The 26087-nt window shown below is 32.8% G+C and overlaps 3 protein-coding genes and 1 pseudogene across 9 annotated transcripts; 2 read left to right on the top strand and 2 right to left on the bottom strand.

Moving 5' to 3' along the window:
• Positions 1 to 3882: 3882 nt before the first annotated feature.
• LOC130800336 (5-formyltetrahydrofolate cyclo-ligase, mitochondrial-like) lies at positions 3883 to 9549 on the top strand. Of its 5 annotated transcripts, none has more exons than XR_009039398.1 (9): positions 3883 to 4248; positions 6251 to 6391; positions 6592 to 6756; positions 7111 to 7152; positions 7225 to 7288; positions 7720 to 7790; positions 7879 to 8005; positions 8084 to 8295; positions 9029 to 9549. XR_009039398.1 is itself a non-coding variant. In XM_057663810.1 (8 exons), the coding sequence occupies exons 1-8, from the start codon at positions 3909 to 3911 to the stop codon at positions 8100 to 8102; spliced, it is 969 nt and encodes a 322-aa protein (XP_057519793.1). In that variant the 5' UTR covers positions 3883 to 3908; the 3' UTR covers positions 8103 to 8316. The 5 variants fall into 5 exon arrangements, 2 of the variants coding, with proteins under 2 accessions (XP_057519793.1, XP_057519795.1); XR_009039399.1 differs by having other exon boundaries at positions 7225 to 7270; XM_057663810.1 differs by lacking the exon at positions 9029 to 9549 and having other exon boundaries at positions 8084 to 8316.
• Positions 8956 to 9549, top strand: LOC130800338 (germin-like protein subfamily T member 2; annotated as a pseudogene).
• Positions 9550 to 9732: 183 nt separating this feature from the next.
• Positions 9733 to 12874, bottom strand: LOC130800337 (transcription factor bHLH79-like). 2 transcript variants are annotated; one of them, XM_057663813.1, is made up of 6 exons: positions 12249 to 12874; positions 11153 to 11344; positions 10768 to 10833; positions 10575 to 10643; positions 10406 to 10477; positions 9733 to 10223 (listed from the first exon to the last, which is right to left on the bottom strand). In XM_057663813.1, the coding sequence occupies exons 1-6, from the start codon at positions 12552 to 12554 to the stop codon at positions 10080 to 10082; spliced, it is 849 nt and encodes a 282-aa protein (XP_057519796.1). In that variant the 5' UTR covers positions 12555 to 12874; the 3' UTR covers positions 9733 to 10079. The 2 variants fall into 2 exon arrangements, with proteins under 2 accessions (XP_057519796.1, XP_057519797.1); XM_057663814.1 differs by having other exon boundaries at positions 10386 to 10477.
• Positions 12875 to 16732: 3858 nt separating this feature from the next.
• Positions 16733 to 23930, bottom strand: LOC130800339 (uncharacterized). 2 transcript variants are annotated; one of them, XM_057663815.1, is made up of 4 exons: positions 23403 to 23930; positions 21927 to 22031; positions 21256 to 21537; positions 16733 to 17171 (listed from the first exon to the last, which is right to left on the bottom strand). In XM_057663815.1, the coding sequence occupies exons 1-4, from the start codon at positions 23832 to 23834 to the stop codon at positions 16983 to 16985; spliced, it is 1008 nt and encodes a 335-aa protein (XP_057519798.1). In that variant the 5' UTR covers positions 23835 to 23930; the 3' UTR covers positions 16733 to 16982. The 2 variants fall into 2 exon arrangements, with proteins under 2 accessions (XP_057519798.1, XP_057519799.1); XM_057663816.1 differs by lacking the exon at positions 16733 to 17171 and adding an exon at positions 17805 to 18053.
• Between the last annotated feature and the right edge of the window lie 2157 nt (positions 23931 to 26087).

The raw sequence follows: 26087 nt of genomic DNA on the forward strand, positions 1-26087 counted from the left end.
TATTGTCTTATATATTGATCCTTAGCTCCATCAGCTCTCTTTAGCTGTTTGTAATTTTTTTATTCCCTCTTTTTGATTTTGATATACATGGAATAATCATCGTCATAAAGTTTAACGGTTGAGACTCCAAGATATGTTATAATACTCTAACACACCTCCTCACACGGATACAAGCATGTAGCATAGGTTTGATGCAGTGTTCTGTTGGAATTTTTTTCGCATATTTCATGATATACAACTGAGTTTCTTCGAAATTCAACATATACCACACAAAATGTTTTAATTCACCATATACCATTGAGTTTTCGTCCGTTAGCACAGAATACCATTAATGACAACTGCCGTTAGTGTGCCGTTTGTGGTAAATTATTAATTCACCATATACCATTATTATTATTTTTTTTGCGTCAAATACTATTTTTTGCATCAAATCTGACGATAGCTGAAAACCCAGTTGCTAAATTTTTGGAACACGAGTCTGTGATGGGGTTGAACGTGATCCATTTTGGTTGATTTCTTGCCTTCAATCACGTTCTAAATTGAAAGAAATTAAGGTGGTACATAATTTCATTTTGAAGAGTAAAATGAAAGTATATGTGTTTGTAGATAATAATTTGATTAATGGGTATTTGAGATTTGGAAAGTTAGAGGAAGCCTGTAAGGTGTTCGATGAAATTTTTAAACGAAATGTTGCTTATTGGACTGCAATGCAAAATGGATATTTGAAATTTGGTTTTTTAAGAGTTTATGAAGTCGGGTATTGAAGCAAATGGGACGATGTATGTGTGTGTGTTGATTTTGTGTGGAAAGAGGCTGAATTATGACCTAGGCAAGCAAGTTCATACTTGTATTATCAAAGGTAGATGGAGCAATTTGATTGTAGAAAGTGGTATCTTGTATTTCTAGGCACAATCTGGTGAATTTCAAAGTGCTTTACGAATCTTTGATAGGATAAACAAGCAGGATATAGTTGCTTGGATTATGATGATTACTTCTTGCTCGCAACAGGGTTATAGTGAGAAAGCGCTCTCACTGCTATCACGAATGCTAGTCAACAAATATTTTCTGAATGAACATACTATATGTAGTGTTTTGAAGGCGTGTGGAGAAGAAAAGGCATTGAAATTTGAAAGACAATTGCATGGTATTGCAGTTAAGAAACTGATAAAAAACAATTTTTTTTGATGAACAGTGTTTAGTCTCAAGTTGTTTTTGAACAAAATGTTAACTACTTGGTTTGTATGACACTTCATTTGTTTATTACAATTCCAACGGCTATATTTTTTAAAAAATGGTATTTGACGCAAAAAAAATTAATGGTATATGGTGAATTAATAATTTACCACAAACGGCACACTAACGGCAGTTGTCATTAATGGTATTCCACGGACAAAAATTCAATGGTATATGGTGAATTAAAACATTTTATGTGGTATATGGTGAATTTCGAAGAAATTCAGTGGTATATCATGAAATATCCGAATTTTTTTTGGATGAATGGTTACTCTTCTCTTCAAGTATGTTGTTGTGTTTGAGAATTGAGGTTTGATGATGTATTGTTCACATATACATGCTACATATATAGCTAGACCTGGGAAAACGGTCGGTCAATCGGGTTTTGGGTCGGATCAATTTCGGTCGGGTCATTTTCGGGTCGGGTCAGTTTTGGATCAGGTCAGTTTCAGGTCGGATCACTCTGGGTTTCGGGTAGGTTCGGATTGACCCAACGGGTTACCATAAAACATTAGAATATCCAATCGACTAATTCAACATAAAAAAAAAATCATTAAAATGTCTAAAAAAAATCATTAGAGAAATTACATGTACGATTTTCAAAAAATAGTTGGTATGTCAGGTTCATTTAAGTGCAAGAAAAATAGGGGAATTAATACTTATTTTGAAAGACTTGTAAGATACGCGCTTTATAAAAGTTATTTTGTTTATTATAATTGTAAAGTTAGATAAAAATGACGTTAAAATTATCTTCACAATTTTCATGTTGGAAAGATATACAACTAACTAAGTACTTATTTCGTCTTATAAGATACGTGTTTTATAATTTAGGGTAGCGACATTCGTTTTTTGAAAAGCTCATTCAAACGTGCGAAACGTTCGTATAAATTATATTGATTTGCTTACTGAAATGTAGAAGAATTAAAAACTCATTTGACTGATTTAACAAGATACATGTATTCAATTAAGATGATTATAACGTCCTGTTTTTAAAGAAAAATAATTACGATGGCTAAAAAGACGTTAAATACGTGTTTTTTGAGATCTATTGATGAGTTTTAGGGTTCAAGTGATATACTCAATATGTTGAGATACTTTGAAAACTAAAATTTTATTTGAAATGAATTCTAACATTGAAATTACTCTAAAAATTGATATTAAATCTGTCAAAACGGGTCGGTTTCCGTTCGGGTCATTTTCGGTCGGGTAATTATCGGGTCGGTCATGTTTCGGATTAAGTCGCTTTCGGGTCGGTCGGGTTCGGGTTTTGTCGGGTCGGGTCCCGGGTTCATTTTCGAGTCGGATCAAATTTTCCCAGGTCTATATATAGCCCCTTGTAGAATTTGAAAAGTCCTATTTACTTTTATTTTTGGTTCCGAATCATTATGCTTAATTAGGGAAGTAATCCATGTATAGTGTAATTAGCCAATGAAATGGCTGTGTATATGTTTAACTATTTAGATTTTCCCTTCATTATTTTTAATTGCCCTCCAAAACTTTCCATAAAAGGAAAGAATGTTGTAACCAAAACAAATATCTGTTTTGGCCTTTGTATAATGCTGTAAGGTTTTCCATACATTAATGGCAATCATATTTTGTTTTTCTGCTTTATTTTATCTTTAATTAAAATGTATTTTCTCTTATCATAATAATAATACAATCATTATTTCACACTACTATTTAATTAAAATAATACCCACTTACTATAAAGATTCTATTTTTCTTAATATTGTGAAAAACTCATATTGGACAAACTTTTAAGAACATAAGGAGTTTTTAATTTAATGTGAATTAAACAGGACCTAAGACGGAGTTGATTTGAAAAAATAATTTCTTATCACTTTAGTAATGGTTGGAACTTGAAAGAATTGAAAGCTAGCACAGCGCTTAGCATTAGAGCATCTATTTTGATGATCTAATTTTAGATCATATGATCAAACTAGCATAAAAGTATTATTAATGGGGATTCAATATTGGATGGGTTGGGGAAAAGGTTGGCAATTTTGGTCATCATGTGGCCCGTGCCGTTGAACGGTCACTCTAGTTTTTTTCACCCATTTTGCCACATATCAAGCATTGATTGGAGGATAAAATCAGCAAATTCTTCCCCTGACATAGCCTTGCCCACTATTTCACGTGTCTCTTTCTCATTGGATGATAAAAAATAGCCATTTATTTATTTTAATGGCTATTTTCTTAATTGATTAATTTTTTTTAAAAAAATTATACCAATGGTTATGTTTTTTGAGATCTATAAAATAAGACCAATTTTGATGTTTTTTTGACATAAATTCATATTTACCTATCTTCTTTCCTATTTTCCTACTATTTTTTTGGTTAAAAAACACAAAAAAATCATCTTAAATATTAAAAAAAATATGAATTCAAATAAAAAATTATCTTAAATTAAATTTATTATAATTAAATAAAAATTTATATTAAGTTTGTACATGAGAATGTTACTATGAAAAAATAAAAAATAAATATTATATAAATTAAGAAAGAGAAAGTATAGTTGAATAGATAAAAAGTAAGAAAAATAAGATAATGATCTTTTAAAAAGTCATTATTAATAAGATTATGTTAAAAGATGAACTTTTAAAAGAGAGAAAAATTGTAAAAGAGTGTTTTTTAAGATCACCATATACTCTTAGAAAGGTCTTAAACTAAATAAAATGAAGACAATTGGAATCGGAAGACTCTCAACGGAAAGGACCAAACAACTAAGAAAGCTTATGAACCTGTCCTTTTCCCTCCACCATTTGTGCATTTTAGCATCCCCACTCCCTCCCACTTACTCTCACTTTCTTAACCTGCGCCGCCAACCACGATCATCTTCAATTTCTCTCTCCTCCATTAGGATGAGCTCCACCAACAATGGAGGAAGCATTACTAGCAGTACGAGTGATGTTACCGTTGCTGAATTGGAGTCAATTTTCAAGCAGAAACGCATGATTAGATCCAAAGTCAGGAAATCCCTTAAAGAGATGGACCCTTCTCAGCGAACCCTTGAAGGTAATGGATTTTTGTGCGGGATACGTATTCAATTTTAATCGAACTTGATCGTTTGTGTGTTTTTAAAAATTGGGTTTTTTGTAATTGTTGCTTTGATTTTGTGTTGATTAAATTGATAAGCTTGACTGGAATATTTGTGTGGGTAGATACTGGGTAATTTGATTCAATGTTGTTTTGAATTGATTTTGAGTTAAAGGTTTAAAAATTGTTTAGTTATTCGGTAGATTAACAATTCATGGGATGATCAATTGGAGGAAAGAAGTGAACATTATGTAGGAATGTGAATATTTAGGGAATAATTAGATTATTTTCCTTGATTATATTTGATTGTAGTGATTATTTTTATTTCCTTTTTTAGTGTCTTGTATCATGTACATGATCTCTGTATTTCATAATTAATTAATACAAATTGTATTCTTAACCCTAAACCTTTTCCTTAACCCAAATTTTTGCATAATTAATATTTTCATGGTATCAGAGCCACAAGGAGAAATCCGGGACTGGCATCCACCTTTCTCAGCCTTCATCATTTACCATGGCAGATTCGAAACCAAACCAAAACACAGACAACCAAATCGTAACAATGGCCCAAATTGAACACATGTTTCAATTATTCCAGCAAATGAACAAGAAAAATCAAACCACATAAACGTTGGCACCCGAATTGAAGGTAGCCGAAAAATTAAATTATCACAACTACGCCAAATGGTGTAAATTTATACATGTAGCCATTGAAGCAAGGGGACGGCTAGAGCATATCACCTGCAAACCACCAAATTCCACATATCCAGCATATGAACGATGGAAACAAAAAGATGTGGTAGTCCTCTCATGGATTATCACAAATATTGAACCAGATTTAGTCAATCAATTCCTAGACTACATTACAGCCTGGGATTTATGGAGGGGTATTGAAACACATTAGACTAAAGTAGAGTTTGTATTGAACTTGCCAATTTTTTAATCATCTTTAAGGGAATTCAAAGTTTCTTGTATTAGGTGATAATTTGATATTACATTAAAGGGAACTTTGATGATCAAGTAGTAACTAAAGTACTTTTGAGTTATGATATTATGACCTAATGTTGTTGAGCCTTCACGGCCCGTTTGGTAATCGGTCATAACTAGTGGGAATGATAATGAAAAAATTAGTGTAATTATGGTAGGAATATCTCTTGACGAAGTTATTCTTCTTTAACAATCTTATTTTCCGTACATAATTCATTCCATTGCATTACCATTTGAACATGTGGTAACCACCAATTAGTACTATTAACCAAACGGGCCGTCAGAAGTTTGGGAGGACAACTTGAAGACTTGAAGTAAGAAAAGAAAAATGTGGCATAAGGTCTTAAAGTACAACCACAACAATAATATTGCCAATTCTTTTAGTATTGGGAGAAGGTTTTTGGTCTTATTTGCACATGATTAAACCAATGTTCTCTTATTTTGTCTTCAATATCCTATAATGATCTCTTATACAAGCTGACCCATGTAGTAGTCCTTGTCAGCTGCTAGAAAATTTCTTTCAACCTTAGTGACACACCTGTGACGCATAATGTTTCCATCACAACTAATCATTTAAGCCTCAAGCATTGGATTCAATGCTTTAGAAGGAGCTCTTTCGTATCTAACTTTGCAGTACTTGTGTGATATCCTGTGTGCCAAAACGCCATTTTCATACACTCATTCTTACTTCGACCTAATTTAAACCCTTTTGATTGTATCACTTGCCTCCATATCTCTACCTTAGCATTGACCCATCCTTAGCTTCTACTAATGTCATCAACAAATAATATGCATCGTTGAATTTCTTCATTGATAGATCATGTATCTCATCTCGGACCGTTACAAATAGGTAAAGTGGTTGATGTAGAACGCTGATGTTAATCGATTGAGGTTGAGGAATCGTTAGTCGCTCATGTACATGTCCTATTCACTAGCATAAACCATTTTTTATGGGTGACCTTACTTTGTTCTGTATTGATGTATCTCTGTACAGATGATGCAATTCAACACTTAGTTCTGGATGCTCCATGGTTTAAATCAACCAGAAGGTTATGTGCGTACATAAGTTGCCATGCCTTGCGAGAAGTTGATACATCTAAAGTTTTGGCACAAATCTTACAGAGTTCAGACAAAGGTTTGACACTTTGACCAAGTGCCCTTTGCAAAACATTAGATTCTTGTTAAGATCCACAATGTAGTATTATTCAACAAATTTCCCATGAACATGAAGAATTTGGTGTTTCTTTTAAAATGTTGAGCCATATGCATCTTCCTGAAATAACTAGTCCTGTTTGTTTTCTTTTGACAACAGTAAGCTTTAGTTTTGGCTTGCAGACAAACCGGGACTTGAAGGGAAAACTCTTTATGTGCCAAGAGTGGAGGATAAGAATAGTCATATGCGGATGCTCAATATCTCCAGTTTAGATGATTTAATTGCTAACTCAATGGACATCCTGGAACCTGCACCGGTAGATAGTACAGGAAATCCACGTGAAGATGGTAACTCTAATTTAATTACTAAACTCCTTTATTCGACATTTTTATGTTGTCTTGTATGCTAGTTTAGGGTAGAATTAAACGTATAGCATTGTTTTCCCGCTGTCCTCCCCCTTTATACTTTCCTCGAGTAGTTCAAGAGTATTGATGTGTTGGGTTGAGCATCCATAATGAGTATGCAAGAAAATCGGAAGGGTTGAACCTCGTCTAAGTGTGTTGTAATATTTGTGTTTTTAAATAAGATTCTTGTAATTTAGCATTTAGGCCATTTAGCATCCCTGATATTTGCTTATCTTGGATACTTCTTTTTTACTCGTGATGAATCATTAAGTTACATTAAATGATCGTTTATCGCAGTTATGCAAGCAAGCGAAGCAGTCGACCTCTTCCTTTTACCCGGTAATATCCCTCTCTACATCACTAGAACCGAAAGAGTGTTATTTTCTAACTTATTAAATCTCTTTTTTTCAGGACTTGCATTTGACAAAACTGGTAGACGGTTGGGTCGTGGTGGAGGGTATCTTCCGTCTTTAATGTATTCAGTATTTCAGTCATTCTAACATATTAGTCATTATAATCTTATTTTTTTTATTTGTATTAGGTTCTAAAAGTCTATTATAAGCTTTGATTTAAGTAAACGTTCTAGAAAACTTGAATTACTATTATAAGATGGACATTTAAAAGTTAATAATTCATATTGTGATGCCCCTGAAACAAGTCTTAACATCGTGAGGTTCTGTGTCCTCGACATCGCAAATGTTACTGCAATCGCGATGATATCCATGATTTTTTTAATGGTTATATCTAAATAAAGGGGAAAAATAAATAAATCTTCACTCGCACAAACTACGATTGTGGAATATGAGGCTATAAGCATAACTCTATAGTGTGTCATTTGCTTACATTAATGTTGATCTTAATCTTGCCGGTGACGTGCTAATCTCGAGTAGTAAAAAATTGTTGAAGGTACTATGACACATTCCTAAGTAAATACCGGAAGCTAGCTGATAAGCAGAACTGGAAAAAACCGTTGCTAGGTATGCTTTGATTACTCGTTTCCTTCATCGGTTGCTTGGAGATTTAGATTAGATGAAGAAATGCTGATCAAGTACTTTTGTTGTCTAGTTGCTCTGTCATATTCTATTCAAATATTGGATGATGGAGTCATTCCCATCACTCCTAATGATGTTGATGTCGATGCTTTAGTAACTCCGTCTGGTGTTATTCCGGTTAGCGCAGCTGCACGTCAAAGGTAAATGAAACGTAACACTCTTAAGGTTACTTCTTGAGTAGCGCTATAGCAATTTGAATTTTCGCTCGAATGTTTCAGGATGGAGTGTGACATATGACTTTTCATGGCATCCCGTAATCATTTCTAACCGTTGTAATAGAATATTTGTCGGCAACATGGCCTTTTCTGTTTGTATTGGTCGATTAACATTGTGGCTCTGTTTGGTATCGCTGCAACGCAAGATCTTATTCATGGCCTTCTCTTAAAGCCTATATAACAAGCAATTTTCTCATTTTGTGGAAAATTTTATGGTAAGTGTTATTGTTTTAGTATATTCTATGATATAAGATAACCTATGATTTATAACTAATTGTTAAGGAACCAACTCAACCAAAAGAAGCCTAAGCTGATGGTTGAGACTCCATGGTATGTTATATACTTTAACACGCCTCTCACACGAGAGCCCTTTGGGCAAGAAGTGTGAATACGACACAAACTCTCCTTATACCTAGCACCAAATATTTCACTTTCAATGTGGGGCTGTTGAGATCTTCTGTGATCTCTTGTCACGCTGACTTTCTATACCATGTCAAGAAACCAACTCAACCAAAAGCTTAAGCCGTTGGTTGAGGCCCCAGAATTTATTATTATATAATCTAACACTAATTGAGTTGAATTAGTGAGGTTTGCAGCAGAATTTGAGTGTGAAAGGTAGATTAGTCTTAAACTAAACATGAGATTAATCTTGGTTCAACAGTTTGAGTCCACTAATTAAAAATCTCTTTAAATTTTACCATATTCCTCCATCAGCAATGCATGATTTTCTTTGCTAATTTCTTTCTAAATATATATTTTTTATCTGCTATCGCCAAGGTCACATACTAATGTCCTATAAAAGCATCTTAATCCTAGTCTTAAACCAACACAAACACTTTCTTTAACTAGAGATAAATATGGCTTCCCTACTCTAACTTGTACTACTCTTGCTTGCTCCTTTCCTCTCCCACGCCTCGGATCCTGATCCCTTGCTCGACTTTTGTGTAGCACAACCCAACTCTTCTCCGTCATTTGCTAGCTTCCCATGCAAGCCAACGTCAAATGTGACCTCCGATGGCTTCTTCTTCAATGGGTTTATGAATGAGGGTGATACGTCTTCTAATCCATTTATATCGAAGGTCACACCTGGGAATGTTCTCACATTTCCCGGCCTTAACACACTTGGAACTTCGATGAACCGAGTTGATCTTGCCATCAACGGTATGAACCCGCCACACTCCCTTCCACGCTCAAGTGAGGTCGTGTAGTGATATTGGAAAAGTTTTAGTTGGGTTTGTAACAACCGAGAATGTGTATTATACTCTAAGGTGTTGATTCCGGGTCAGATGTTTGTCATCCCGAGGGGATTGGTTCATTTTCAAAAGAATGTGGGAGAAACTAGATCCTAGCATTATTCATCAAATAGAATCCAAATTTGGATAATTTGGAATTCACTACTATAAATATTCTTAAATTGTTTTATCCTAATGATTTTGTTTTAGTAAAGATTCAAGCTTTATGCTTTGTAATATGTTAATATATGAATAAATAATAATAATAATAATAATAATAATAATAATAATAATCTTAAAACATGATTAATAAGACCCAAGTCAAGGCTCGGATAGAATCATCCTATTTTGCTCTATTATTTTCTTCTCGTTTGAATTCATGCAAAATACTCAGGGTAGCTTACAAAATGAATGGTTAATTATAAACGCCGTCACTAGAACAAAATGGAAATGGCGATGCAATCAACGACGACGAAGAAATTTAACCCGATTTTGATACATCCGACTTTGTTAACTTTAAGAATTATAAAAAAAACGACATGGACGAAACACAATTCGTACAAAATGAACTCAGAAGTCATTCTAGTGCTGGTTAGAGGATGAGGATCATACAAGAAGGCTGAACGTTACGATGAATACTTTCTACAGAAGGCAGTATTACAAAATCATGGAAAGCTAATATAGAAATCGATACTCAATCCGAAATAAATGATTAGCCCGATATTTTCGCATAATTAGCATCAATTAAGAGAATTTATTAAAAGGAATCAGGCTGTTCGTTCGAAATTTCCGCCTAATTGCATCTGTAGCCACTCTGATTGCTGCTCTCCTGCGGCCGCAAAATCTCTTGCAGCTTGTGTACTGAACATCATACCATTTGGATCAAATGATGGCACCCCTTGCTGATTAACCTGAATATTTACAATATATTTATCAAGTTTATATCGAAAATTCGAACTAGATCCAAAGCGAAAATATCTCAGAATTTCGCTAAATGTTTTCCACCGGACTAAACACCCCGAACAATAATCGACAATAACAAGCATAGGGCATTTGATTGCTGCTCTACTAACCGGTAAAAAGGCAAACTTACGCCTTTTGAAGGGAAGCCACTAAAAGAGGGGATCACACCAGAATTGACGACTTCAAGCTTCATAGATAAGAACTGCGAAGCAATAGTCACGAAGCTTAGCTACAATCTACACGGGCATCACATAAGAAAGACCGAAAATGATACTTTCAGAAATCCAAAAATCACGCACCTCAACTTGTCGTTGTAAGGATTGTACATAGTTGATAATTTCGTTGAGGACTAATGCTTTTCCGATAACCTTCCCCAACAAATAAAAACCCCATTTTAGCCAGAGATCATATGTAAACAAGCACATTTTAAAGCATATCGGAAAAGATAGCAGAGTGCATGACTATACCGAATTATCTGTCACATATACAAACCTTGCTACATCCGGGGACCAAATCTTGTAAAATTTTCATCCTCTCACTTATCTTTTCTCGCCTGGCCTGCGAGAACCGATTTCAATCAAGAATAACACTGAAGAAGCAACACGAAAAATAAAGTCTTCGTACAAGTCTAGGAACTAGGACATCGACGCAACAACAAACAAGTATATGAGCCATTGTGCAACCACAACAAGGTCGCATCACCATATCGCAACTGTATTGTAAAGGTTTTTGAGTTTAACTACCAAAATATTGGCAGCATTGACCGCAAAATCATCAGCATTCACTGGTTTCAAGGTTCATATTTCTATCACCCGGCCTACTACAAGGTGAACATAAAGCAACGAGAAAATTTATCGAGATTTTAGAAGAAAATTACTCTCTCAGCCAAACTGTGGCTATCGGTAGCTTGTCCCCTTCTTGCTCGAACATGGATGTAGTCTTTAGGTGGCTCAGTTGGTTTTTCAGCATGATTGTTACCACTGGCTGAACTCGCTTCCCCTCTAGACTTTGAACTGCCATTTTCATCTTGAGAACATGATGCTTTAATACGTTTAGCATTTGAATTTTTCTGCTTAACAAGAAAGAAATTTTTAAGTACATAAAAGCAAAAGCCACAATTTTAACGGCCCATTTGTTTAATGGTACTAAATGATAAAATGAAAATGATTTGTATTATAAATTTACATGATAATAAAACTTTGATTACAATAAGTTTTTTTTTCACAATTTTTCATTACCTCCTAGTACTTCAAATTCAAATGATAATGCAGTGGAAAAAATATTGTAAAGAAAATGAAATTGTAGAAAAAAACAAACATGACTGTTAAACTTCTTAAAAGATACTTTTACCAAAATTACATTAACTTTACTAAAATTATATTAACTTTACATTATCATTCTCATCATTTAATACCAACTAATGACAAATGAATTTATGACTCTGAGTTGGTCAAGGTGGAAGCATCTTTTAACAAATGAGATAGATGTATAGAATAATGCAAAAATGTAGCAACAGTCAGCAATTGTATTAACAATAATGCAATAATGAGAGTAATGCATGGTCACAATCAACCAACACTATATAAGCACAAATGATTCACCATCAAATCAATAATCATTTAATCACATCCCCAAAACTAAAAATTTTAACACCAAAGATCATCAAAAACACCACAGAAAAATAACTAGACAATTCTGAAACAAGCATCATGATAATTTAATCACACAACTCCTTTTGTACGAAACCGTTTCACCATGAAACAGACTCATTTAATTAGTCAATTTCTATAATTAGTCACGTTAAATTTACAAGTGATCACTTCAATACATTAAAAGCACATGAGTCAGCCAACATAATTTGTCTCACCGTAGACCGTAATCTGTGTTTAATCAAACCTAACACAATTTATGGTCAAAAGATCAGATTTTACCAAAACAAAATCAAAAAAGGAAAAAAAAAAAAGAATAGTCACCAATTCATTGGCACTAGTAATAGTAGAAAAAAGCTTGGAAGATTCATCTTCAGAAAAATTCTCTCTTCTTTTCCTCCCATTACTACCATCAAGACTTCCACTTTGCCCAGTAACAGTTGATTCTTCCATTGATCCATCACCTTTGAATAACCCATCAATTAAACCATTTACAAATCCACCATTTCCCATTCTAAGCCCCAACATTCCACGATCATCACAATTTCCACCATTATTGAAAGGCCAAATTTCAGATAATGAAGGGTTTGATGTTGCAAATGAACCTTCATTTATCAATGGAGGATCCATCAAAGACTTCACCTTTACTAATCCCACATCTAAAAAATGTTAATTTTGAAACTTTATCTTAAAGCTAAATCCCCACAACTTTTTAAAAAATTAAGATGTGGGTATTGTAATTAACTAGTAATTCTCAATTGGGTAATGATTAATTTGCTCAATTTTGGTTATAATTCTTGCTTAATTGCTGAGTTTTTTAGGGAAATAAAAAAAATTAAATGAAGAATGAGCTTAATTATTATATACAGTGCACTGCAGAGAGAGAAATTAGAAAGAGACCTGTGAGTTACGGTTATGCGAAGAGGGATGGAGGTCTTACTGACTAAATTGACTTCCACGCTTCTCCTCCTCCGCACTATTTAAAGCATATCCTCTGATTAACACCTTTAAATTTAAGAAAAATTAGTACAATAATTTAACCTATTTATATGATTTTTGTACAATAATTTTATTTATTGATTAGTCATAAATAATTTTAATTTTGAGAGGTACTTTTCTAAAGTAAACCCGGTAACCGGATGACTTGCTATAGCAAATTTTTTTTCAAAAAAATAATAAATTAAAATAAAATATTGAAAAAATTGTTAAAAAAATGTTTTAAAAAACTTAATGATTTTGTTTTTCTATTAAGGACTTTTTATGTAAATTTTCAAAATTTTTCTCTAATTTTAAATTAATTTTTCAATTTACGATTTTGGTGAATTACTTACTATAACAGATAATCGAGTTACCCAAGTTCACTTTAGGTAAATATCCCAAAAATTCAAATTATTAATGGTTAATCAATAGATTGGATTATTGTAAGAAATTCATGAAAATGTTAAATTATTCTAGATAATTTTTCCTTCAATTTATTATTTATGATTGTGGCAGGAGATCTTCATTTAAATCATCGGGTTGATTTTGTTCAAGTTTTTTAAGTATTTAAAATTGATTTATATATTCATGTTGATTTTTATATAATTCTAAATTTAGTTTTGAAATTTAAGATGAAATAAATGTTAAATTATCAAACTTGTTTTAAAAAGTAATACAAGACGGGGAAGAAATTAAAAAGTGAGCAAATAAGAAGGCGAGGACGCACGTAAGGATACTCGCACTAAAATTAAAGATATCAATTACATTTATAACGGAACTAAATCTTATCTCACTTACTATTTTAATATTTGTATTAATTGTGTGCTTTTATAGTTGTGCCCTGTTTTGTCTATTATTTTAGTCCTTTTCATTGAATTTGCAATATTATTATTTTTGAATATGATTTCAGTCAAATTTATAATTTATTTTTCTTTTTTGTATTAAAACCTATAATTACTCTAGTAAATAGCATAACTTAGTATTATTGCACTTTTTTAAGCCCTTATGTCGTATCATTAAAAATAATTTTAAAGAGACAGACGAATATATTATTTTATTTAGTCTTGTGATAAACATCATGGGTCATTGATAAGATGTACTTTTTATAATGTTTGTTTTCTTCAATCATTTTCTTCGACTTTAGGAATCTAGATGCTGTCGTTAGTGCCATAGCATCAATGGTGAGCATTATCAAATGTATACCCCTTATATTCCCTTAACATCGATATAACTTTATCTAAGAGTTTTCAAAATGTATGTGTTGGAATATGATCCTTAGTCCAAGACTTTAAAAGAGGAAAAATTCTAATCACCATCATAAATGAAGGATAGGACGAAACAACCAGAACTTTTTCAGAGGTCTCAACTTCCTGAGAAAGATAACTTAGCCCCTTAAAGGACTAAACTTACTCCTCCGTTGAAATTCAGGATAATAGGACTCACAGAAACAACAAGGTTATATCAAAAGGACCCAGACAGAGAATGAAAAACATAAATACCTGCAGGATGATTGATCCTGAAAAATGATGACAACGGAAACGATGACGTGACAGGGAGCAACTACAGTTATGTACAAAAAAGCTGTCAATACTCGCATAAGGTAAGGCACCACACCTACCTCATATCCTACTCATATAGGTGTACTAAAAGACAGAGAGTGGGGACCTTGGCGTAAGGATCAGCAAATCACCAAACGCTACATAGGCTTACAAAATATTTTATTTCTCTCTCCATTAATCCCGAAAAAGATTCCATTTAAGGTAAAAGCCTAAACTGCCATTAGGGTTTTGAAAACCTCTCCTAAGGCCCACCACTATAAATATACAGTGTCATGCATCACCAAGGGTAACGTAACTTTTACACTGAAAACCAAGCACTATTATCTCGTACAAAATAGCTCTAATTCCTTATCAATTTTATCAACAATCATCTCAAAACCCTTACCGACTTAATCATCGGAGGAGGACCCCCGGAGGATCCCTCTCCGGCCCTCGTTTGCTACCTTGTGCAGGAAAACAAGGTGAAATAGTCGGAAAAGCAACTCAAACCTCTCTAATAGTTCATATACATTGTGGACCTTAAAAGGCATTTTCTTCATCTTTGTTGAGAGTGTTGATTGTTCTCTCCACAGCCGAAACACAAAATATGTATTGTCGCTAATCGAGTCTCCATATCAAATGTATGCTTTGAAAACAATGTAAAAAATAAATTTTGACAAACAAAAAAGAAAGGATAAAGTAGACTAAATTTACTCCTAGTTGGGTCTAAAGATGAACTCTATCGCCCAACTCTAAATACGATACCAAATATATTTTACTGCTAATGATTTTCGGATTATCATTATATACTCTATTTTTTCGTGCCAATAACATGTTTTAGGTCTTTTGTTTTTCATTTGCTGGTCTTTATCGAATTGAGTGTTACATTGACCACAACCTCCTTATCCCTAATAAAGATATAGTCTATTGTATTACTTCAATGAGCCGGTTTACCAGATTTATATGATGATGATGATGATTTAACAATCGATCTATAGTTTTAGTTTTGTATGGAGACAATCGATCTATAGTTGGGAAGAAACCAAGATACTTTTTTTTATTTGATATAGAATGTACAACTCCAAATTAATTCTTTTTTAGATAGCGAGAATTCAATCTCAGTCACGAGTAAAAGCAAAAATCCTCAACAACTAGGCTAATTATGCATGATTCTCATTAATGGTAATACAACGTTACTCATTAGTTAGATACTTTTTAATGTATAAAAGAAAATAAAATAAAATGCATGCATGATATTTTGAAAGATTGAAGTAGCGTTTATTAGAGGATAAATTGTGAGGCCTAACAAAATGGTTTGGTGATGGAAGGTGATCAAACCATACCCCAAAAAGATGACAATCAATAATTAGTTAGTTGTGTCAAGAAGATTGTGTAGTTGATTGCCCAACTTCTTTGTCAATTGTCATGATTTTTGACATTTGCCAAACATAGCCTTAACAATCAATTTTAGTATTAAGATCAATTAAACATCATTAATCCCTTAAAAGACTCTTTATGATGATCCTAATTTGGGTATTTAACTCATTATGCTTTGATTATTGTGTACCAACCCCATTATTTAAAGGAATAGGGCTATTACTTGACCTTTTGTAGTTTAAGAAGTGCTTTCAATCTACTTTTAGTATTTAATTGTTGTGTTTACTATTATGGAAAGTAGTTGATAACCATTTTATTAAATTGCATTAATTTGTAATATATATATATTAGGGGGAAAATAGTGGAGGATATTTGTAGCTTGTCTTATTCAATTTGATAATTGAAGTATCCAATTTCATCATTATGGCTTCAGCAAATGGATTTGCTAGTTCATACAATTATGGAACATAGTGAAACCAAGCACCTATGAAGTCGTCAATTTAGTCATTACTTGTATAATGGTCAATTATAACCTATATACTTTTAAACAACTTCATTATAAACTTAAAGACATTAATTATAATTTTAAAATAGTTAATTCTAATTTTAAAGCTTAAGGATATCAATTATAACCATAAATTAATCAATTTAGTGATCTTGCGCTGATTAACTACTCTTATATGACTGATCTTACAAGTTATCATAAGGCAATATCTCACAAGACTTATTAAGAAATTCTAATACATTTGCTTATGTAATCACCTCATCCCCGTAGATTTCATGTTGACCCAAAATTCAACCGAAAATTAGTATTCACAAATTATAACCAATGAAGTTTGACTCATAACTTAAAAATGACCCAATCTAAAGAAAAAAAAAAAAGGTTAAACTCAACCATGATTTGATATCGACCACTTCAACTATTTTTTTTCAATTTTATAAAATTTTCAATTTTCTTGTCATTTCAATAAATTTACATCCACTTCATACTCCTACTATACATTAGTACATTACAATACACAACTAACGAGAAGGAAATAAAAAAACTGAACAAAACAAGATGTATTCCAATGGCACTAATTAATACCATACAGTAGAATCTCGTGATCCTGGTCCAATTAAAAAACCTATCAAATCTGAACTGAGAAGAGGGAGAATAAGGGCTTTAATTCCATGGGCTAGGATGCCGAGCATCTCTGAAAACTGAAGTGCCACCAGAGGCAGCTGGAGACGGTGAAGACACAACATAGTTTGTCCCAGATATAGACACATTCGGAGGGTGAGCCTGGTTTCCTGAGGGAGCAAAACGTGAGGGACTGCCCGCTGCCAGAACTGCACGAGACGGATGAGGTGCCTGCGCAGAAAAATACGAGCTTAAGATAAATTCAGCTTTCTTTCTTTTTAACAAAACTAAATACAAACACGATTCCTTTTCGATGGATGGGGGATACTTGATACAGTAGCTTAGTCTAGCCGTCTTTGATCTTTCCAAACACAATGTAAAAGTCTGAGAATTCCGAGAAACGTCACAGAACATAAAAAAAAATATGGGCCAGCGTGTTTACTACTACTTACTTCCTCTGTCCCACGAAATTTACCCCACTTTTTTGTCTCATTTCTATTTTTGGTCATGATCCACACTTCTGCAATTCACATCCACACATTTAACTTACCTTTGTATCTCATCCACACATTTCTCTCAGTTTTCCATAAACTATCACTTGTCCCATTTTTACAGAGGGTGTACATTCTAAATGGTCAATATAAGAGAGTTTAGACCACATCCTTAAAAAATACAGGATCAAAATATGCAGTTAACTTTTGGAATTAAGGCAAAGCATTTTTGTGTATCCAGAAAACTAGAGCAAAAAAGGTTCTCGGTATCTTTAGAACTTTCAAGCTCATAAACTAAAACAACTTCGTATGATATGGTGTACTAATAAACAGATTAGTTTCATAAAATTATGCCCAAAAAAACATACCTCACTCATGGAAATGTCCAATGTGATGCATGACTAATACATTTTCTTCACTTTCATAATTACCACACCGCATAGGAAATAAACAAATAAGAAAAGAGTTACTACTTTAAAGTTTAGATCAATAACGCGGTCAATCAAACACAAAAGAGCAAGTAATACACAAACTTCAATATCATTCCCTTCTTTATCACCCAGTACCAACAGAGCAACTTATATCCATGTAACCATGCTTCAAGGGATCCACAGTCCACACTCTGCAAAAATTCAAGTTCGTGTATTTCATAATATTGCAGCTTGCAGCTGACAGTTCTATTTGTTCCAAGTTTCAGTTTAAAACCTTCAGACAGCTAAACATAACAGCTATCAATCAATTAATAAAAGGAATACATTGTCTCGACCAAAATATACAAGTAGAGTGAGAGGACAATACTTGTCCACATGAATTTATGGAAAATCAATCCCAATCCCGATACCAATCCCAATCCCAATCCCAATCCCAATCCCAATCCCGATCCTGTACAAGGATATTATTTCCTTTTACAAATGAACCAAGGTTAGTTCATATGAGTAGCTAGTAGTTGAAAAAAAATCAAGAAGTTTTACCCCAGTGGGTGACAAGGATCCCATAATATTGAAATTTCCTTAGTACACAAGTTAATAACCAAAGAACTGTATCTACATACAGATATTGGCCATCCAAGACCAAAAGGTTCATGCAAGATAGTATACATACAGGTACATGAACCTCCAGATACATACATTAAAATTTTCTACATGTAGGCCACCTAGAATATACCAAGACCGCAACGGCAAGATTCCCAAAACCGTAACATATGCAAATTGATTTTTTTTTTTTTAAATTGAAACTAAATAGCAACACACCTTGTCATCAGTTAACCAACTTCCACAACAACACCACGACAATCTATTCAACATAAACTTTTAATAACCAAAAAAACTATCTTAATTTCATCTCAGTTTAGGCTCGGCTTGCCTGGGGAATCTCTTCCTTCTAATTATACCCAAAAAAAAATATCTTAATTTCATCTCAGTTTAGGCTCGACTTGCCTAGAGGATCTCTTCCTTCTAATTATTGTTATTTTAACAATAATTCTACAACTTCGATACAATTACTAATCATTCTCATTCTTTCTTGAATTCAAAAGCTTTTCACCACCTAACGCTTATCCACATAACATTGTTTCATGATAATATGATGCCTGTAGCCTATCAATTGATTCATTTATTCAGAAGTATGTCTACCATGGTAAAAATTAATACTTCATATAAACAGCGAGATTCATTGAGATTTGCCAAACATGCATCCAAATAAACCTCATTCTTTTTCAAAAGGAAATATTCACTCAGCCCTTTCGTAAAGATTTATAAAGTTATTCCGATTTCCAACAATGACATCCCCCACGTAAAAGGTTCAGAGAGGAGGTATAGACATCATGGTGCAAAAATGCGGTCGCGGTTGTGATCACGGTCACGATCGCGGGTTGCAAGAATGGAAAAAAAAATTCGGTTGTCGCGGAACGAGTCGCGATAATTATACAGTATAAGTTATTTGTATACTTAAAATATAAATATATTCTTTAAATGGTTTATTTTTGTTTAATTTTGAATTATTACATATAGTAATAATAAAATTTAAAATATAAAATTCATAAAAAAAATGTAGTAAATTACTCAATTATATAAAAAAATCCCTTTAATATTTAAACATGACACTCACCTACCCTTACAATTGACAACAATAAATATACATATGATAAGAGAAGACTATTGATAATTCATATTGAATATTTTAAATAAAAAAAGGTAATTAAAAAAATATTAGGTTGTAGTGTTGGACTTTGGAGTGTATCAGACTCTCGGTGATAGCTGAAAGACTAAAGACATGCACTCTTTAAATTACTCCTCTTTTATATTCCCAAGATTGCTAGATTTTTATTCAAAACAGTTAAAAGAGTAAAAAAAATATAGTCAATCTCCTACAGTGACTCTCTGGGTGATGCCTTCAAGGCTTCAACTTCAAGCTTTAATGGTGGAGTCTCAAATTTGATATTTTTCTTTCATATTTTCTTTAATATCAACCGATGTAAGTTTTGTGACCTTTTTGTTCATTTTTTTTTTTTGAGTTTTACCTTCTTCTTTGGTGTGTGTGAAATCTCACCGGCAAAAACTTGAATCACGGCCGAAACACGCCCAAATCTCGGTTATAGAACGGTCAAAACGGGCGATTTCCGTGGTGGTGCGCTGTTTTTCCAAAGCACGTTACAATTCACGTGATATAGGAACGCTAGATTGGAAAACTGTGTCAACTCAGCCGTTCCGAGTTAACTCGGCCGAGTTTTGACTAGCATGTAAAAATAGGAGACCTCAAATATCGAATGATACATAATACACTCAAGAATATTGAGATAAAGTGGTAGAAGTTTTGGATATAAATCAATAGGTGGCTCAAATATTTGAAGCGCACAATATCTTCAAAATATTTGCCAATATTTGCTCCACCTCCTGAGCAAAAAACTTGTGTTATATCACTTCAAAAATAAAGAAAATTTGATATAAGGGTCGACAAAAAAGTGACTTTGAAGCTGCAAATTCTACAATAATATCCTACTTATCTGTTCAAAAACCAATTATTGCCTTTATCCTATACTAAAAGCTCATCCTCCACTTTTAGATCAAAAATGCACTTATTATATTGGTATAAAAGCATATAATCAAGCTAGAAATCAAGTACCAAATACAATTATCTTTGCAATTTGCATTTCAAAAAATAAAATGCAGACCTCCTTTCTGCTCCCCGCCTCCAAACATACACACACATGCACATACACTACAAACTCTCAATGTACAATGAGTCAATGACCCAAGAATGTCACTAGTTGAATTTTCACTTAAGGACAAATTTGCTAAAGATGGCAGCATAAAGAGGGAAAGGGATATCCACTTCTCTAAAAAAACTACCTTGGGTGCAGATGTTCTCTACGATAGAGGATTACAACTAAAAGACTAACGTTACTTGCACATAATACGGCCCCCACTACCAAACACACTAAAAAAATCTCCACTCAAAGCAAGAAATAAGGTACACGACTACATGTACATAATAGTTATGTGAGACAAAGAGAAATTTTTTTTAGAAAAAAAAACACAACAGCCACTTGTTCTCAGTGATGATGTCAAAACTTTAATCTCAAAAAGATAGGGTTAGCTGCATGAACATGATTTCAACAGCCATATGTTATCTAAAATAAATACAAATAAAAGATTAGCATAACTTCAACATGACAATCATTAGTTCGACCATTCAACTAGAAAAATCACTGAAATAGTTGGCTAAAAAAGGAAAGGAAATCAGATGAGCAAATCAGCGGATCCATGAGTTTCAAGTCACTTCCTAATATCATTACAGCAACATAGGTAGTAGAATAGAAGGCTTACCACATTATGCTGAAAATAGGGAGGCTTTTTGAGCACAGACTCAGCAGAGGGTGAAGTACTGCTCATGCGTAGCAACTGTCGAGGTTGTGGGTTAGTATTTAAAGCATCATCTCCAACTATATCCATCATATCAACAGTAAGATTAGCCTCTGATCCATTTCTAGGTGTAGCATGACGAGTCATCGACCCAGAATCATTTGAAGCATCCACTTGAAGGGGAAGAGGAGGTTTTCCTGCCTGCAAACTATTTTGTCTCTTTAGTTCCTCCTCTGCATTCAAAATCTTTGAGCATCCATCCAAAAGAAAAAAGTTAGAGAGAGAAACAAAAATTAAAGAAAGATGCAAGTTGAATAGGCAAAAGACTGGCAGCTACTGTGGTGGCCTGAATTTATGCTACATCAGTACGAATTAGCCTTAATCTCAAAACAACATTTAAGCTCCTCACATAAAAGTTTGATAAAAGCAAAACAAAAGAAGAATTATAATCACGCCATCAATAACGAGGAACTTAATCCCTGCTCTAAGCTTAAGTTCAAACTAAAGCCGTAGATTAGACTCATTCACTAAAAATCTACACAAGCAAATAAAGGGACAAACTACACTAGCTGCTAAGCGATTGTATGCCACCACTAGCAAGTATCCAGTTCCACATAGACATAAATCACACCTACCAGTTTAAGTAATTGTACTAAATTGTGTTTCCTTTCATTTAGAACGTGCAGCTTTTCCTCAACCTCTTTTGTCCGCTTCTCTTTTTCATCATGTTTGTCATTTCCCTGTGTACAACAATGAACGACTTAAGTTAAACACCAAGAACCTATTACATCACGAACAAATATACCAATGAAAAAAAATGTATCACTACATACTGTTATTACACTCAAACACACAGAGATCCTATCTTTTAAGCAAATCCCATCCACAAATCTAGCAAGAAAAGTTCTCCTGTGGCACAATTTGATTTTTGTAGTCAAACTAACCAAATCCAAGCAAGGAAAAAAATTGCAATCGCTCTAGAACTACAATGGTATATTCAATATATGGTCAGAATCTGTTTGAATAACATTTCAGGAAGGAGAAGAAAGGAGGGAAAGGGGAGAGAAGATTGATGTGTTTTTCTACAAAATATTTTCAATGTCTCGAAGAAATTTTTTGGTACAAAATGTGATGAAACTCTGCCTGCCAATTCCTTCTTATTTTCCTTTCCTCGCCTTTTTGGTATGCATATGAAGGTAAGACATCCCTCTATTTCCTTGAAAGTTAGTTACCTCCATTTCCTTCCAAACCAACTCAGCATAAAGCATTATAAACACGAATCACAATTACATCATCTTATACTTCTTTTAGTTCAAATTGGTTTCTACACTTCTTTTTTTCACACAATCAATGTACTCTTCTGACCTTCAACATTTTCAGTTGCTTTCAATCATAAATTATATATAGTTTGACATCATGCGAATATTCATTTAGACGAATAAATCAAGTTCTCACTTTAATATGTCTTTTCTTATACATAAAGAGTAAGAATTTATAGAATATTGATAAATAAATAGGGGTACTAATTAGGTGTAGTATTAGAGTACTATGCAGCGTAGCAACTGATTCAAATATAAAATTAGTATTGTCCAAAATCATCACTATATAGTGTATACCACAACAGTGAACAAACCATGCATTACAAACTTTGAAAATTCGAATAACTTTTCTATTACTACCAGACTTCAACGGCATAATTTGTCACTAAATATAATGAACTACTTCTACAGTTACCTATTTAGATTACAAATGAATCTCATAAGACTATATCCAGAACTCCTACTAGCTTTCTCTAGTATTCTTTATACTTCCATTTTTTCCACTCTTTTGGTACAATATATGTCAAAATCACTGTAGAACTTGGTGAATTCAATAACTAAAACATAAGCTTCAATATTGTAGTATTAAATTACCCATTGAATTTGCAAGATTACAAATTGAAACCCTAGTATTAATTTTGAATAGTATATATAACACACAGTAATGGTAGTGGAGTTGGTTATGCACACATGTATTGGTAAATTGTTCATCATCGAAAACCTAACAGCAGAAAGAACCCTACAAAACTGAATCACAACAAAATAAAAGAAAATGAGAAAAGAACAAAAAACCTCAATAGCTGGAGCAATTGGATCGACAATAGCAATATTCTCAACCTCCTTCCGTGTAACTTCTTCCGGCGCTTTATTACCTTCATCAACCAATATTGGCGGTTGATCCAACGGGTTCGAGTCACCATGAACCACCGATTTACTTGTAGAAGGTTTTAGGAGAGAATTAGGGTTTTCTTCACACTTAGTTTTTGGTTGATTTGATTGATCAGATTTGATAGGATTAAGATTAGGGTTTGCGACAGGGGTAGCAGAAGTAGGGGTGGGAGAAGGGGAAACAGAAGAACAAGGGAGGAGAGAGAGAGCTTTGGAACGACGACAATGGAGGGCGCAAAATTCTTTAAGAGGAATTGAAAATCTTGGCATAATCCATCTTCTAGTTTTGTCAGGTGGTTTATGGAGGTTTCCTCTATATAGTGAAATCGCCACCATTGTTGTTCTATAAAGGTGCTTTCTGCTCTTTGTTCTATTTTGTTTATTTATATTGATAAATAAAAAACGACGTCGTTCGAAGTTGAGTATCGTATAATTACGTTTCACAAATTTTTTAACTAAATGAGACGGTATTATGGAACCATATATATATATATATATATATAAAGAGCTAGATAAAGTTGAAAATATAATAGGTGACGAGAGGATCAGTTTTGGTGTGAATTGGTCACTAATATAAATATTGTATTACTCGGTTTTTAAGCAAGTTACCAATTAGTCTTTTTAAGTTTGCCACAAATTAATTTATCCTAGAATCAAGATTTACTTAAATAAGAATAATAAATCAGATAAATAGATAAATATATGTTGAAAATATATTACTAAGTTATGAACTTATATATAATGTTTTGTGGTTAATCCTCGTAATATCATACAACTTCTCTTGCATGAGACAGTCTAACTGTAAGACGAGTTCATACAAAATGTCCATTATGCTAAAAGTTTTTGAGGCACGTCTCACGTTGAGACCGTCTCATATAAGAATTTGTGAATATCATATGGTGTTTAAAAGAGTAAAGCTCATCAAGTATATATACAAGTCAATGACTCAATGCTCATTACCTGTGGATTGGTGGTCCCAAAAGGTGATCATGTGACGAATTATCACGATCTTGTTTATAGATATTATATAAAAGAAAAATATAACAAAATAAATGACGTGATAGGAGTTATAAATACCTTATTGTTGCCTTGACGTTGCTCCAAGCCAAGACCCACGCACAATTATCAGGTCCGATCAGTTTATTCGGGCCAACAAAGATGACAGCCCCACAGGGCCCATTATATATAGGAGGAGCCCCAAAAATCATTTTTATGTTCATTTAATTTATTATATGAATTACCGCAAATACATGTATACTATTTTACAAGAGAGTGACAAAGTAATAAAGAGTCAAATATTATTAGTATAATCAATAGAGAGCTCCTATTATATACTAGTATTTTGATTTTTTTTTTCTTTAAATTGTAAGGGTTTATAACGCAAATTTAGCACAGGGTGTAACATCCCAAGATTTTAATGACGTACTTATTTAATTTTCTAATAGTTTTTAAAGATTTTACAATTATATTTAATTATTTCTGAATTAGTTTTAATATATTATCCTTTAATTAATCTTTAGCGTTATTCTAAGTATTCTCCCTTTTCTTTTACGTAACACCCGAATTTCCTCCCTTCCTTCACGATTTCTAGTTTCGTTTAAGAGGTTGGAAATTCAGGGGCGTTACACAGGGCCCTCTAAAATTTATAATACGGCCCTGACAAAAGCTGTTTCAACTAGCTAATTTACTAAACATTAGAATTTCATTGTTTCACCACCCAAGTGACCCAACCCTTTATTTGTATCAAAATATGCTAAAATGACCCAATACGATATTTTGCCAAACACCCCTAATAATTATATAAGAAAATTGTCAATGTTAAACCAAACTTTGCGTTTTGAAATACTTTTAACTAATTGTAATATATTGTATGGGAAAATATCACTTTGAGTAACAAATATAATAGAACAATCACATTTTAAGATTACCCCTCAACAACAACATTGAACATTTATCACTGTCAAACAATGATGTGATTCTTTTGAATTTTAATAGTTGCTACTTGCTAGAGTTTCTACGGCAATTATTGTTAATCAACTAATATTATTTGACATATACTTTTCTATGTATAATGTAAACTTTAATCAAGTGAGATTTTGTTTGATTTGTCTTATGAATATTTTCAGAATATTAAATTTATAAAATTTTTATCATATGAAATTAAAAATATTATTGATTAAAATTATACATTGAATTGCGTGAAAAACAGTAATTATTAAAAATCTGAGAAATCATGTTTTTGTTGGGTAATCTTGTAATGGTTGACCACTATTATCTTCTATATCACTATTATTATTTCATTTGGTTTTATTCTATATACTCCTATTATTTATCGATCACATTTAATTTACGTTTTATTCTTATTTTATAAGTTAAAACATAGTCAAGAGGTCGAATTTTATTAACTTCAAAATTTTATGGTATAAAAACATAATTTGAAATATTTATATATGAATATGTATATTATCAAACGTGAAAAATAAAATGAGACAATAATTGTGAACAAAGAGTTTAATATATTTAATTGAATATAAATATATAAAATGCTAACTTTAAGTTTTAGATTTTTGATGATACTATATGAATATT

Source organism: Amaranthus tricolor, chromosome 14, assembly GCF_026212465.1.
Source record: "Amaranthus tricolor cultivar Red isolate AtriRed21 chromosome 14, ASM2621246v1, whole genome shotgun sequence".
Taxonomy (NCBI): Eukaryota; Viridiplantae; Streptophyta; class Magnoliopsida; order Caryophyllales; family Amaranthaceae; genus Amaranthus; species Amaranthus tricolor.